This window comes from Poecilia mexicana, unplaced genomic scaffold (genome assembly GCF_051168715.1).
Source record: "Poecilia mexicana isolate PSO_F unplaced genomic scaffold, ASM5116871v1 scaffold_15, whole genome shotgun sequence".
Taxonomy (NCBI): Eukaryota; Metazoa; Chordata; class Actinopteri; order Cyprinodontiformes; family Poeciliidae; genus Poecilia; species Poecilia mexicana.
In genome coordinates, this window is record NW_028263384.1 from 24,615,120 (window position 1) to 24,629,487 (window position 14,368).

At 37.1% G+C, this 14,368-nt stretch overlaps 2 protein-coding genes across 2 annotated transcripts; both read left to right on the forward strand.

Moving 5' to 3' along the window:
- Positions 1–31: 31 nt before the first annotated feature.
- gpatch11 (G patch domain containing 11) lies at positions 32–3,013 on the forward strand. Its single transcript, XM_014982058.2, has 8 exons — positions 32–219; positions 772–998; positions 1,080–1,121; positions 1,204–1,324; positions 1,417–1,507; positions 2,194–2,301; positions 2,488–2,569; positions 2,644–3,013. The coding sequence occupies exons 1-8, from the start codon at positions 170–172 to the stop codon at positions 2,697–2,699; spliced, it is 777 nt and encodes a 258-aa protein (XP_014837544.1). The 5' UTR covers positions 32–169; the 3' UTR covers positions 2,700–3,013.
- A 597-nt stretch (positions 3,014–3,610) lies between these two features.
- Positions 3,611–14,040, forward strand: eif2ak2 (eukaryotic translation initiation factor 2-alpha kinase 2). The gene is made up of 19 exons (XM_088013004.1): positions 3,611–3,838; positions 4,770–4,896; positions 4,999–5,141; positions 5,233–5,356; positions 5,450–5,514; positions 6,085–6,234; positions 6,325–6,457; positions 7,364–7,419; positions 7,891–7,981; positions 8,545–8,576; positions 8,658–8,700; positions 8,787–8,860; positions 8,981–9,109; positions 9,248–9,376; positions 9,455–9,671; positions 10,116–10,259; positions 10,341–10,442; positions 11,148–11,210; positions 11,641–14,040. The coding sequence occupies exons 1-19, from the start codon at positions 3,732–3,734 to the stop codon at positions 11,779–11,781; spliced, it is 2,070 nt and encodes a 689-aa protein (XP_087869130.1). The 5' UTR covers positions 3,611–3,731; the 3' UTR covers positions 11,782–14,040.
- Positions 14,041–14,368: the final 328 nt, after the last annotated feature.

Here is a 14,368-nt window from a genome sequence, read left to right on the forward strand (position 1 = left end):
ATGTGTTTTAAATGACGGAACTATTGACACTTGGGTTCCTTGTAGATGGTCGGAAATTTTCTTCGAACGAACCAAACACAGGGGAGCAACAAAATTAACCAGCGAGCATTTGTTTGAGCTGATTCGCTATTTATTTTTAATTGTACTACTTTTTTTTCTGCAATTCACAATGTCGGACGAGGAAGAAGATTATATGTCGGATGCATTCCTCGGTAAAATGTAAGGAGTTTATGTTTGTATCGAAATAAAGATATGTAGCTACCTAGCAAGCTATTGTAAATTATGTAATGACATCAGTTTTCAGCAGTATATAAATGATGAATTAATGAAGTATTTCTTTATTGAATTGAATTAATTACCTTCACTTAAAAAAATAAACTTAACAGGTTTCAACAAAACAGTTGTAGCTAAAAGAATATAGGTATAAAATCATAATTGTCATCCCAGGAATTTTAGGTGAATTTTTCTGAATTTCTTGGCTGAATTTTTCTGAATAGAAAAATCTTCCTGTTTGTTAAGTGCTGAATATAATGTTAAAATCTGCATTTTAGTTGAGTAATTTGGAGATGTTTTTAGACTGTGGGAGAAACCCACGCATGCAAAATCCATGCAGAAAGACCCCAGGCCGGGAACCCAGAACCTTCTTTCTGCAAGGCAACAGCTCTACCAACTGCGCCACTGTGCCCTAAGCACTCATCATACTCATTTAAAATATTAATAGAGAAATGATCTGCAAAAAGTTTCTGTTCCCCATGTTTTTCCTGTTTATAGTCAGGATGTGAAGCCAGGAGTCAACATGGTGAGGAGGGTGAAGGAAGCCATCAGAAAGGAGGAAAAACAAAAGGAGAAGAATATCCAGAACCGTCAGAAGAGCTATAAGGAGCAGGAGAAGGAGAGCCGAGAAGCAGCTTTACAGAGCTCCATTAGCAATCAGAACAAGGGCTTTGCCCTCCTTCAAAAGATGGGTTACAAAGCTGGCCAAGGCCTTGGTAAAGAGGGTAAGTATAATCTTTCCTAATAATTTTGTCTTTAATCTAGATTAGGCTCTTGAATCAAATGTAATGCTTATGTGTCTTCAGGAGCAGGAAGGGTTGATCCAATTCCTCTAAGTATTAAAGCAGGTAAGCTGTTCATTTTTTATGTCATACTGTGCTGATGAGTGCAATTTGTTGTTTATTAAGGTTTCTGTTACTGATCCATCAGACAGAGGGGGTATTGGTCTTGAAGAGATGAAAAAAAGAAAAGCTGAGGAGGAACTCCACCATTATCGTCAGAAAGTTCGAGCCAAACAGCAGAACGAGGCCAAGTCTCTGGAGGATTTTAGGTGAAGTTTGCAAGAGCATTTGAGATGTCCCTGAGGAGCCTCCTTGCTTACAGTAGAGCTGTTTTATTGTCTGTGTTTGCACCCCACTTCAGGTCAAGAGTCAGAACAGAGAGAGAAGAGCGGAAGATTGAAGGAGACCTGAGGAGGAGTCAGCGGTCTTGCGAGCAGCTTGACAATCAGAAGGTCAGGAGAAATTTGAGAATAAAGTTCCTTGCAAATAAACCATTTAACATTTTGTCTCATGTAATTGCAGCTCTGCCTGCATCTTGAGGGTTGTTGTCATACAGGAAGTTAAATCTCCACCCCAGTTTCAAGTGTTTTGCAGCCTCTAAAAGGCTTTCTTCCTAGGTTTCCCTTTATTTAGCTCCTATGTCAGATAAATAATTACGACAAATCTGTTTCCCTGTTGTAAAGCAGCATTTTTAACAGCATAATGCATCTTCCACCATGTCCCACCATCACAATGGTGTGGTCACAGTCTAGTTGTAATGTCCTGTTGTATATAGATCAAAAGGTTGAAATTTAGTCTTTTCCTGCATGACTTGTGACAAACGTTTAATGAAAATTCTTACAACTTCCTTTAAATGTAAGTTTCCATTTTGCCACCAAGGTCAGATTTGCAGATGGTACTTTTGACAGCTGCTTCCACCTGAGCTGTGGCTCTCTGCAGCTCCTCTTGGTTGTTTCTCTGATCAATGCTTGTCTTACTCAGCCCTCATTTTAGATACTATAATGTGAGAATACATACAAAAAGAAGGGGAAAATACTTTTTGAAGAAAAATCTCATTATCATTTTGACTAACTCTTAAAGTGACTCTTCATTGTTGTGTTGGTTTTCTTCTTACACATGAGGTATGTTTTTGTCTCAGGGCATAACTGCTCCCAGAGAACCCTGGTATTGGCCCAAAGATGATGGTGATGACGAGGAAGATCCTGTTGAAGAGGAGGACGAAGAGGAAGAAATTCCAGAGCTAAATGTTGGTATTTATTTTAGGATATGCACTTCTCACAAGAGTATAAAATCCCAGTGTTACCAAAAAAAGATATTAATATTACTAAAAAATATTTAGATATGAAATATATGCTCCATGCCAATGTCATTAATGTGTTTGCTGTTAAACTTACCATTATATTAACTTCAGGTGTTTCGCTCTCTCTTACAGCCCTCTGATAAATTGCAAATTATTACATCCTATTTACGAGGAGTCCATTTTTACTGCGTATGGTGTGGAACCACATATAATGGTAAGGGTGAAACCATCATAAGATTTCAATCTGTTTTATGCTCTTTTGCTCATGCATATATTGTCTTTCTGCAGATGAGGAGGACCTGGCTTCTAATTGTCCGGGAGATACAGCAGCAGATCACGAATGATCCTGATTAAGAGACATTCAGTAGCTTCCTTCTTAAAAACAACAGCAACATTTATTTGTTTCTTAAAATATCTTTGGCGTAATAAAGATAATGTTACAGTGCAAATCGGAATCAACAGACTTTAGAGTAACAGTATTTGATATTAGTTGTAATTTGTGAAACGTTCATGTATTGTTTAAATCTTTTGTCAGTTTTTGTGTTTGTTCTTTTCTTCAACAGTGTGATAAAGTTGCATTTACAAATTGTTTTAAAATGATGGAGGAATCTCTTTCATGTGTTTCAAAAGCAGCCATAGTAAAATTATTTTTCAGAAATCTTGTGTTGATGAAATTCGGGTTTTGTCATTTTCAAAAATTGTTGACTTTGAGTTACTTAGAAAGAGGTCATATTGTTGACGTTTAAAAAAAGCATAATTATCTCTGCTTTTAGTATTTCTTTCCCCTAAATATCATTATACTGGGTGCGTCTGTAAATAATTTTTATTACCTTCCCTTCATGACCATTTTTCTGCTGTGCATTTTTATTACACCAAGTATTCCTTTGGAGTTTTGAACTACGTGTCCTGACAACTGGAACCGTTGTGAATCCCTACTGGATTTATGTTTATTTACTTCCTTTGAGCTATGTGGCTTCCGGAGTCATAATTTTCAAAAGCTACAAACATATTTTTACAAAGGTAGTACAAATAAAGAGGCCAGTGAATATCTTCCACGTGGCCAAAAATGTTTAATATATTAATCTATTTTCATTCTTTTGCAAACTCTTCAGTCGCTTTTTAAATATTTCAATTATTGGAAATGTAAAGCTGGTTTTAAAAGTTAGATTTTGAATTAAAATAGTGAATGCATTAAACTCCACAGGAGTTGATATTTCAGACTGGACTTGAAGGCACCACGGGTGACGTTTCTGATGAAATCGAAACTTACGTCTCTGCCGTGGAAGCAGCGCTAACATGAAACCAGAAGAGTGTTGCCGGATTAGGAATGTGTTTTCTGCTATTTTATTGCACTTCAGAAGCTAATCTTATTCAAAATGGATTATGTAAACTACATAGCTAGACTGAATGAATACGCACAAAAAGAGCGACTGGAGCTGAAGTATGAGGAAGTTGGATGTGTTGGACCTGACCACATTAGAACGTGAGTTGGTGGGATTTTTTTCATTTTTGCCTCATTCTGGAAGTTTCTTTTACTTGCGTCTCTCCAAGTGTGTATTGTATCATTTTAGTAAATCACTCAGCTTTATGGAAGCATATGCATGCTGTACAGTAATGTCAGAGAAGAAACGACATCATGAAGACTAAGGAACACAGCAGTCAGATCATGGAGAAATGTGTAAGCTAAGTTGTATTCCCAAGTTTTGATCGATTCAACAGCTCTGTTCTGAGATTAATAAAAGGATGGCAAAGATGCAACCCTGCAAAGACATCGTTTTCAATCAGAGTAGCATCCAAGAGACCCTCTGGTAACTCTGGAGGAGCTGCTGAGATCCATAGCTCAAGTGGGAGAACGTGTCTTAAGGACAACTATCAGTATTCATTGAAGCGTGTGCAAGGAGAAAGAGATTGCTGAAAGAAAATCACAAATCACAGAAATTAGCATTTGCTGATTTGTTGATCCATCCATATCCATACAATTTCTATACAAACTTAGCAACACAGAGACACACATGACAAACAACCATGCATATACACACTCACACCTAAGAGCAATGTAGAGAGACCAATTAGTCTAGCAGCCATGTTTCCGTAATATGGGTGGAAGTCGGAGAACCCGGAGAGTAACCAGACAATCACATGGAGAACACAGAAAGAAAACATTGGGGACAAAGCTCTGGTTAGATAACAGTGAATATTTTATCCGTTTGATGGAAATTTAATTTTAAAAAACAATTTTTTGGTTCCGCAAAGCTGATAGAGCCGTGCCTCTAAGAAAATGTATTTGAATTCAGACTCACCCTACACTGTCACATTAAATCTCCTAAAATGTGAAAAAATTAGCGACAGTTCTTCTCAAACCATTCAATCACATTCTAAATGCAACTAATACAGTTCTTCTGAATCTTTTGCAGGTTTACTTTAAAAGCTGTTGTGAATGGAAAGCCATACCCTGAAGGTGTGGGGAAGAACAAGAAAGAAGCCAAACAGAGTGCTGCTAAAAATGCCCTGGTGCACTTATTGAATGAAACTTCAGTTTCTGTAAGAATTATTGAATTAATGCACATTTCACTTTTTGGATTGATGTGAAATACTAACATGGGCTTTCTTGTTTTTTTTTTTTGTTTTTTTTTATCCTGACAGACAGGAAGCGTTGCAGAAGTTTCTTCTCCTCCGGTTCAGGTGAAAACTAATTACATGTGTTGGCTGAATGAATATGGACAAAGTAATAGGCTCATGATAAGGGCTGTGGAGAAAATCACACCTGGACCCAATAATTTATCTCAGTAGGTCTCCTTACATCATCCAGTTACTTTTATAGGTGTCAACTCAGTAGTACAGGTTATATAAAAAGTATTCTTCTCATGATGGCATCAGGTATTGTAGGTTTGTGGTGGGAGACAAGGAGTTTCCAGCTGCTTTTGGGAAAACCAAGAAGGAAGCCAGGGAGGAAGCTGCCAGGCTGGTGCATCATGAGATATTAGGCAATGAAACCTTAGATGTAAGTAGTGAGATACATAAGTTTATTATCATCTGATTCCTGGATTCAATTTAAATGTTTGTTTCTGATGGTATGTTTTTGTTTGTTTTTCAGACTGGAGATGATCGGGACAGCGGCACATCAAGTCTGCCTAGTGAGGAAGTTGTCTCAGATATCAGGTGAGCCTGATGCTTTTCCTAGTGTTTGATCTAAAAGTCAGGATCTCTCCAGGATGATGCAATGGTTTTTTTTTTGTTTCTTTTTTTGTTTTTTCATTGTTGCAGCCTAAAATTACAGATTATGTAACACCTTTTTCAAAAGTTGCAAACTTTATTTACACCAAGCCATGATCTTACAAAAACTTGGAAATTGCTTCACATAACCTTCCCAAAAAATATAAGCTTTTAACATGGTTAATAAGTGAAATGCAAATAATATTGTCAAGTACTTTTCTGAAATAGCTCCCTTAATACAAATAAATTCATGTCGTGTGGAAGTTCAATTTCAAGGGGGCTAAGTGGACTGGTCAAAACTCAGCCGGGTTGCTGTGATTGGTCAGAAAAGAAGGAAATGCATAAAACGTAAAGGTAATTAGTCATATTTGCAGGAAAGTTGAGATAATTGGTGAAAATTACAAGTCAAAATTTACGACTGATGATAGTCTTCCTACTAACTAAAATTAGTAGGAAGAGTCAACTTCCTGGAGGGACTGTAAAATGCTTTATTAGTTATAATATTTTGCCTTTCAGTAATCGTGCCAAGCGGTTGAGCCTGCAGTCTGAAGACAGCATCCTTACAGAAACAAACTTCATTGGACTGGTCAATTCTCACTGTCAGAAAACAAGGAGCACCTGTGCGTTTGTAGAAGATAAAAGAATTGGCCCCCCTCATAACCCAATGTGAGCATAAGTGAACTTCTTTAAGCTGAATTCATAGCAACAGACTGATAAACTCTTCGCTTATTAATCTCTTCCTTTTGGACATTGCAGATTTTCCTACAAGTTATTGATTAACAACGTGCAGTACTCCGTTGGTGAGGGCAAGAGCGTCAAGGATGCCAAACAGAATGCAGCTCGACTGGCCTTGTCTGCACTGAAGGAGCAGTCAGACTGGGACAGCAAGGTACCGATACTTGAGCTTTTTTAACGTGAGATCTAGTTCGGGTGCATCTAAATGACTTAAAACAGTGGTTCCCAAACTTTTTCTCCTGCGCCCCCCAAGGGTTTCTAAACATTTTCTGGGCCCCCCCTGTCCCTCTCCCTGTCCCTGCCCCTTGGGGGGCGGGGGGAATCGACTTTTTTGGGAGCAAAATTAATGTACATAGCTGAACATAGACAACAACATCAGTAGCCTATAGGCTACTTGTTAAGCTTAAGGTGCTGTATAGATATTAGCTAGCTAGTCATCCTTTAGCTAACATTACCTGCATCCAACAGCTTTATTCAACTCAGTCGGTCAGTTTGGGGAAAAAACTGTGAAAAGTTCTTTGCGTTTTGCTGCCATGATTCTAACACACCTGCGTAGCTCTGCACAGCAGCAGCAGGTCTCCTTCACTGCCGCACAGGTGTAAACCCAGCGCAAGCGTCGTAGCGCTCATGTTGCGTTTAAAGGCGGCTCGGAAAAACAGGTTACCACATGTTAACACGGATTAAACAGTTTTAACTGCTGATAAAAGTGACAGAGGACACAGATATGGGAAGTGTGGAAGCCCCTACTGTATCAAATTTACAGAGGAATAACAGAGAGTTGGCCGTTCTAAGGTAAAAACCCAGCGCATACAGCGTTCATGGTTTTTTTGTGTTTGTTTTTTTTTTTCATCTGCGCCCCCCGCAATGGCACGGCGACCCCCTCTAGGGGGCGCGCCCCACAGTTTGGGAACCTCTGACTTAAAATATCACTAAAAAGTTGATTCATCTCATTTACTACACATTTCATGGCCTGCCAACATTTCTTTTTAGTAAAAAAAAAAAATCATTTTTTTTACTGGTCTACTATGTGAAAAGTAAAATTTTGATTCTGTGTTTGCAGGTAGCTGGGTCTGATGACGGCACACAAGCCAAGCAGTCCCCTCCAACAAGCACACCGTAAGGCAGCTACCAGCTTTTGTCAAAGATATTAGAAAAAAATTCCACTTTATTAAATTTAATCCTGATGAACTTAGTATAAGTGGAGATTCAGTTTGGGTTTAAAGCTCACCACAGGACTGATTGTCATTGTTACATGATTTTATTAGAGGTGTAACCATACCTAACACTCTTAAGATGAGACACGAAATTGAGCTAATGAGAACAAGACGGGAAAAGATTTTAATCTTACTTTCAAGGAAACTTCAAAAGTCAAATGTATGCTTTAAAAAGGCCTTTATTTTGCATTCTTACAGATTTTTGCCAGTTTTTTTATGATTTCTTTTCATTACTGCAGAACAATACTTAAACTATTCAAATTTGAAAATGCTTTATAATAAAAGTGTTATGCTGTTATGACTGAGCCGTACAGCAGATGGTTACACTTATAGTTGAACGCGACACTAACCGTGCATCTCTTCCAATCTTCAGGGACTCTGGTCGCATAAAATCAGGCCTGGTGACATCAGCCACAAGCGAATCAATTGTTTTCATGGATCCATCAAACCCACCCAAAGATCAGGTCTGCTATTTATTTATTTTGCTCCTGTCTTTCCTTTGCAGAACACATTGCAACGGGTTTATTCATTAGAGTTTTTACCCAACTCATATTTTTGCTTTGTGTTTTGAGCTCTTAAAACTTGCGGTGGCCCTGATGGTTCAACAAAATACTGAAGTCACAACACCAGACGAAGCACAGTAACAAAAGCTGCAGCACAAAGATGTGATACCCTTTTGGTTGTCAGATCTTGGGGCTTTGCACTGGTGTTGTTAGTCTAATGAAGAAGGTCCCAAATGCTGTGGTTTCTCATTCACTTATGTTTTTGGCTTTATATTAACATTAACAAAACTTCCGCTCTAGCATGACTTCCAACTGGCCACAACTTCCATTGTAAGTTAAAAGTACAATCTATTATTTTTTACTCCCACTATTAGTAAAAATAAGTGGCTTGTTTTGTTTAGTTGCAGCTTTTGTGTTTTATTGAACCATTTTGGCCAGCGTGTAAAACATTGACATGGATTTTGAAATGGATTTAGAAAGTTAGCATATTTAGTAAAATTATTGTTTCTCTGCATTTTCCAAAGGCGATAAGTCCAGTTGTGAAGCCTAAAATAAAGTAAGCCGTCATCCCTACTGTGAAGTTGTACTTTCTTTCGCCAAATGTCACTGGTTAATTCTTTTTTTTTTTTCTTGCCAGAATTGCTGCAATTTTTCCAAATGTCAAAGAGAAAAGTAAAGAGGTAAGGATCGAAGGTAGTGACCATGACAATTTATATCTGTGGTTCTTTTTCAAAATACTCACATCCTCATTGTGGCTTTTATTAAGGATGTGATAAATTTCAAAACCAATCAGAGAGGAAATCTTCAGACTGTAAAATCACCAACTCAGACAGTTTCAAGGTATGGAAATTTAATTGGCACAACACACAAAGAGAGAGATTTCTTTTTTTAGGACATAAGAGTAAATAAGACATGTTATTATATAGCTCAACCGCACTAACAACTTTTAATGCTTTTTAGTTTCAGCAGATTTGCAACAGACTACGAATCCATAGAACAGCTCGCTAAAGGAGCTTTTGGTCGTGTTTTTAAGGCGAAACGTAAACTGGAGGGAAAATATTACGCTGTAAAGATTGTGCGCTACAAAGAGTGAGTCGAGATTTTTTTTTTCTTAACGGTGGGTTTTTGGGGGGTAAGGGGGCATCCCCAAGACATATGCTTTAAAAACACAAATCAAGGTGTGATGTTTTCTGAATGTAGCCTATTTGTTGTACTTATTTGGATTAGAAAAACTCTGGAGGAGGTGAAGGTGTTGTCGGAGCTGAATCACTGTAACATCGTTCGGTACCACTCCTGCTGGCTGGAGGACACGGCCTACCAGTGGGACTCTTCCACTGACAGCAGCAGCGCTTCACAGTGAGTCCTCTGCTCTCTGGAGGTCTCTCACTCTGCAAACCTTGTATTTATTTCACCTTTGTGTCTTTTACTCTTCAGGTCTAGCACTGACCAGTTTATGAAGTATCTCTACATTCAGATGGAGTTGTGTGAGAATAAAACACTGCGAGTTTGGATAGACGAGAAAAACATCCAGAACCCTAAAAAATCCCTCAGAGACTCCAGGAGAAGAGAAGAGAGTGTGGATATTATGGTGCAAATGGTCAGCGGAGTCGAGCACATTCACACCAACAAGCTCATCCACAGAGACCTGAAGGTGAGGCGGCTGGTCGGTTTCACCTGAAACTAAGAAAAAAAAAAATACAGTGACACAGAGCTTTGCAAAATGGCAAAAACTTAAGTTGATTCTATTGGGATTTTATAAGTTAAACAATGGGTTTGACTTTATTGCCAAAAGCAATTCAACAATCGATTAGCCGATTATTGCCACTAAAATCTTCTAGCAGTTGATAATATTACATAAAACACAAATTATGTCTTCTGATAATCGCAGTTTTTGTGTGTTGTTTTTATATTCTATATAATCTCTTTCCTCAAAATTCTGCACTGAAATACCTCATTTGAAAAGGTGGAGGAAAAAACATGAGATTTCTGCAAGTTTAAAAAAAATCTATAGAAAACCAAGGAATATAATTTACATAAGTGCGTTTGGGCAAATTCTGAACTATGTCTTTCCGTGTTTCATGAATATGCATGTTAGCCCGCTAACATCATGTTCAGCCGGAACGGCACAGTGAAGATTGGAGACTTTGGTCTCGTCACGTCTGAGATTGAAGATGATGCAGAGAACCAGAAGGAGAGAAGAGGGTATAAAGGAACTCCATCTTACATGGCCCCTGAGCAGGTGAGAGCAGCTGTAGGAATGTCTCTTAAATATGTCATGGGTTTGTGTGGCTTTTGCTAATTCTTTGTCATTTTATAACAGAAGGAACGGAGGCTTTATGACCGGAAGGTGGACATATTTGCTTTGGGGCTTATATTTTTTGAACTCCTTTGGAACATACCCACTATGCATGAGAAAGAAAAGGTGAGGTTGTTTTTGTGTCTCGTTAAACATTTCTTTGCTAGGTTGGAGCTGTGGGTTGGATGATGATGACCCTTTTCCAGGTTTCTGGCAGAGTCCATCAGCGTTTCATTAAAAATGTCCAAACGTTTCAAAGATTTCAGCATGCCAGGCCGACAAACAAGGTCCCCAGGATCTTTGGAGGAGATACAAATCCACATCGTCAGAGAGAAATGGATCTCAGTGTCACATTAAATTTAAACCTCAGGGAAACGGAGAACCTTCCATTACAAATTACAAGTTCCAAGTTACTCTTAAGTATAAAAAATAAAGTATATTTTAGCAGTGGCAATAACTTGGCACAGAAAATGATCTTATACCTGTAAAATAAAAAAAAACTGGATATTTTTAACATTAATTTTTTAACAGTAATATTTCTGTTACTGTGAAACATAAATTGGTAAAGCCAGTACACAACAGTATAACTTTTAGTATCCCATTTAGAAAAAACTCATATCACTAACAACAGTGTCTTTACTGCAAATTTTCCAAAGAAAATATTAGAAGTTTATCACTCAAAGGTTGTAAACACTGTTAATTGTGGAGGTAGTGGAAGCATCATTTTATGGGGAGTTTTTCTGTTATTTGAAAAGTGTTTTGCTGATTTTTCTTGTTTATTTCAACTCGACTAAACAATTTTCTTCTCCTTTATTGCTACTTGATTTCCAGATGTGGACAGATGTCAGAAACCAAAAGTTTCCTAATCTATTTCCGTGTCATTTTTCTCGAGAGGTACTTGACTATTTACTCAATCTATTTACTGTCTTAATTTTCACTTTGCTGATATTTGGTAGATTACACCTTGTAAGATAGATTACAAATGAAAATTGTATTTCTTTTTTATTCTATTGCACATAGAATAAGACAAATTATCTGCAATATTTAAATAAATACTTTAAGTGGCCAATATAAAAAACACTCCCAGGAACTGAACCAGGGACTGAAGTGTTGAGGGCTAAAGCCTCCTCATCTGGTCCAAACTATTAACTCAGTTATAACATCCGGGACTAAACAAGTAATCACTTTAGAAACTTATTCATGAAGCCTTGAAGGATCATAATGTTTAAGATAAACCAGGATGACAAAAGTTTTACAACAGACTTTAATTAAGTTATTAAATAAATCCTAATACATGCATGTGCTTGATGTGTTTCTTTTTCAGAGCCAAATGATAAAATCGATGCTGTGTGAAAAACCAGAAGAACGACCGGAAGCAAGTAAAATAAAAACAGATTTAGAGGAGCACAAACGTTTGCTTGCAGAGCTTAAAGCCAAGCAGCTTGACAGCAAGACAGTAATCTGATTACTTCACTGACACATTTGGAGCCCTGACAAGGATCAATTATTCATTTAGTGACCAGTTATGTTGGACTCATAAGTTTTTTAACTAATGCAGTGATACTGCTTTAAAGATGAAATATATTTCTAAATGTTTGAGCTTATTGATTTGATTTAAGTACATTTGAAACGCAAGAACCTGGAAAATCTGAACTTGAATGTTTCAGTATTTGCTTTTACGACAAAATCACATTCATGGGAAATACATTTTAATGATAAAAAAACTAAATGTGAGAGAAACTGGAAGGAAATGTTCCACAGTATGTAAAATTTAAACCCTTAGAACACAACATTTTCTGATTGTGAAGTACAAATAATTAACCACATTTGTGCCTTCGGTGTGTTCACCTCCTTGATCCGTTATATACAGTACAAGTCAGAAGTTTACATACACTTTGGATCTACATGAGTGTCTTTCATTCTGATATTTATGAGATTTATTTGAATCATGTGTTTCTCGTGGTGGACTTGATAATATAACTACAACTTCAGTGTTGTTGTTTTTTTGTTTTTGTTTTTTTAGATGACTGTTTATTTATTGTTAAATTCTATTTTATCCAAACAGAGTCACTATCATACAGACTCAAATATATACATACACCCCTTCCAATATTTGGTTAAATGTCTCTTAGAAAGTTGATGGTTACAAAAACCACAGAGGTTTTGTAACCATCAACAAACTTCTGGCAAAACTGTCTGGATATTTGAATAATCATCTTTGCAGAAACAGTGGAGTTTAATTTAAACTGGTTTGTTTCTTGACACAGACATAGACCTAGAAATCTTTAACATGGTCGAGATCATTGCAGGAGCTTATTGTTAGCCTGCTTTATTCACTCCAAACATGTTTTCATGTCATGTTCGTCCACTGGGGTAAAAACCTTTGACTCTTACTATTATTCTTGAGGTGTATTTACAAAGTGGATGTAACAATAAGAGTGGAGGACAAACTCCTACTAGGTCCAGTCTTCAAGAGCTGCTATCCTGCAACTTTTAGATGCATCCCTTCTCCAACAGCTGCATCAAATGGCTGAATTCTACCAACAGGTGACCCAACAGGTGCAAATGTCGAAACGCGCTGCAAACACATGAAGGATGAAAACTCCAAAACACACAAACACAAAAATCAATGCAACAGAAAAATGCTTTAAACTACAAGAAATACAATCAAAAGAGAAAATGCTGCAAATGGCATAAATAACAGCAAGTATAAAATGCTAACTCTAGCCACATAACAGTCCAGACCCCCTCAAGTGGTCCAGACTACACTAGGGGTAGTATGGGGTAGGTAATATTACCTAGGTAAATACGCTTCCGGGTGTTTAAAAAAGTATAATGCACCTTTTCTTTGGACAATGTTAAATCATGACATTCTGTCTTTACAGAGGGTCGAGTCCCATATGATTTTGGCGGTCAGCTCCTTCTAGTGGTCTGTTGCACTTCTGTTTTGTGGAGTTTGCCTCGTTTTTATACTTGCTGTTGCTTTTTCTGTTTGGGACATTTTCTCTTCAGGTTTTATTTATTGTGGTTGCAACATTTTGTCTGCCACTGCAGCACTTTTGTAAAAAAATTTCTGTTGCATTTGTTTTTTTGTGTTTTGGATTTTGCACCGTTCATGTGTTTGCAACGTGTTTTGCCACTTGTTACGTGTTTGCACCTGTCGGCCACTGTAGAATTTCCTTATCTCAGGTCAAGGAGCTTTGCAGAGGTCTGGTAACAAATTATTCATTTGATTCAGGTGTGTATAGGAGAAGGGATGCATCTAAAGATTGTAGGATGGTAGCTCTCGGGGACTGGCTTTTGGGACCCTGTTCTATAACTTCACTTCAAATCAACAACTAGTTGGACGTTCCAGAAAAGAACAATTATCCCAAAGACAAATGAAAACTGATTTGGGTAAAGAAGATATTTCTTTGAGCTATTTCATTCTAGAATTGCTTAATAGCTATCAAAAAGGATTGATTTACTCTTACAGTCCAGAGCTGTGCCAGAAAACTAGCCAGTTTAAATTAACTCTACGTTTTCTGATATGAAAAGATGTCAAATATTCAGAGATTTACACCAGAAGCTTGTTGATGGTTACAAACACCAGGTGGTTGAGGTGCAACTTTCTTGGGGACATTTAACCAAGTATTTGTGAGGTGTATGTATATATTTGAGACTACATGTATCATTTTGACTGTGTGTAAGAGGAAACAATCCATAATAAAGTCAAGCTTGTTCAGCTTGTTGTTGCTTTTAGATCCATCAAATTGTTTTCTGATTATTATGATTAAATAATCATAATAATAATCAGATTATTATGATTATTATTTCCTTTCCTTTAATTTTATTCTATTTTGTTTTTTCAATTAATGTTATATTTTCATTTTCATTGTGGTTTTAATCTGTTTCCAAGTCAGTCAACATACAGTACAAAAAGATCAATCAGATTAAATAGATGACTACCTTGTCTTTAATATATGCAGGTGTTTTAACATATTTACTTTCAAATAATGGCTATCAAAGCACGGATGTAGAGTTTTTATTAAATTCTGGATGCAAAGAGAAAA

Excerpts from the sequence above, each read along its gene's own strand:
- eif2ak2 (XM_088013004.1), top strand. The coding sequence starts at position 3,732 with ATGGATTATGTAAACTACATAGCTAGACTGAATGAATACGCACAAAAA. Across the intron at positions 8,861-8,980 it reads CCAACTCAGACAGTTTCAAG|TTTCAGCAGATTTGCAACAG; the intron begins GTATGGAAATTT and ends AATGCTTTTTAG. Across the intron at positions 10,443-11,147 it reads CTATGCATGAGAAAGAAAAG|ATGTGGACAGATGTCAGAAA; the intron begins GTGAGGTTGTTT and ends CTTGATTTCCAG.
- gpatch11 (XM_014982058.2), top strand. The coding sequence starts at position 170 with ATGTCGGACGAGGAAGAAGATTATATGTCGGATGCATTCCTCGGTAAA. Across the intron at positions 1,122-1,203 it reads TCCTCTAAGTATTAAAGCAG|ACAGAGGGGGTATTGGTCTT; the intron begins GTAAGCTGTTCA and ends CTGATCCATCAG. Across the intron at positions 2,570-2,643 it reads GTGTGGAACCACATATAATG|ATGAGGAGGACCTGGCTTCT; the intron begins GTAAGGGTGAAA and ends GTCTTTCTGCAG.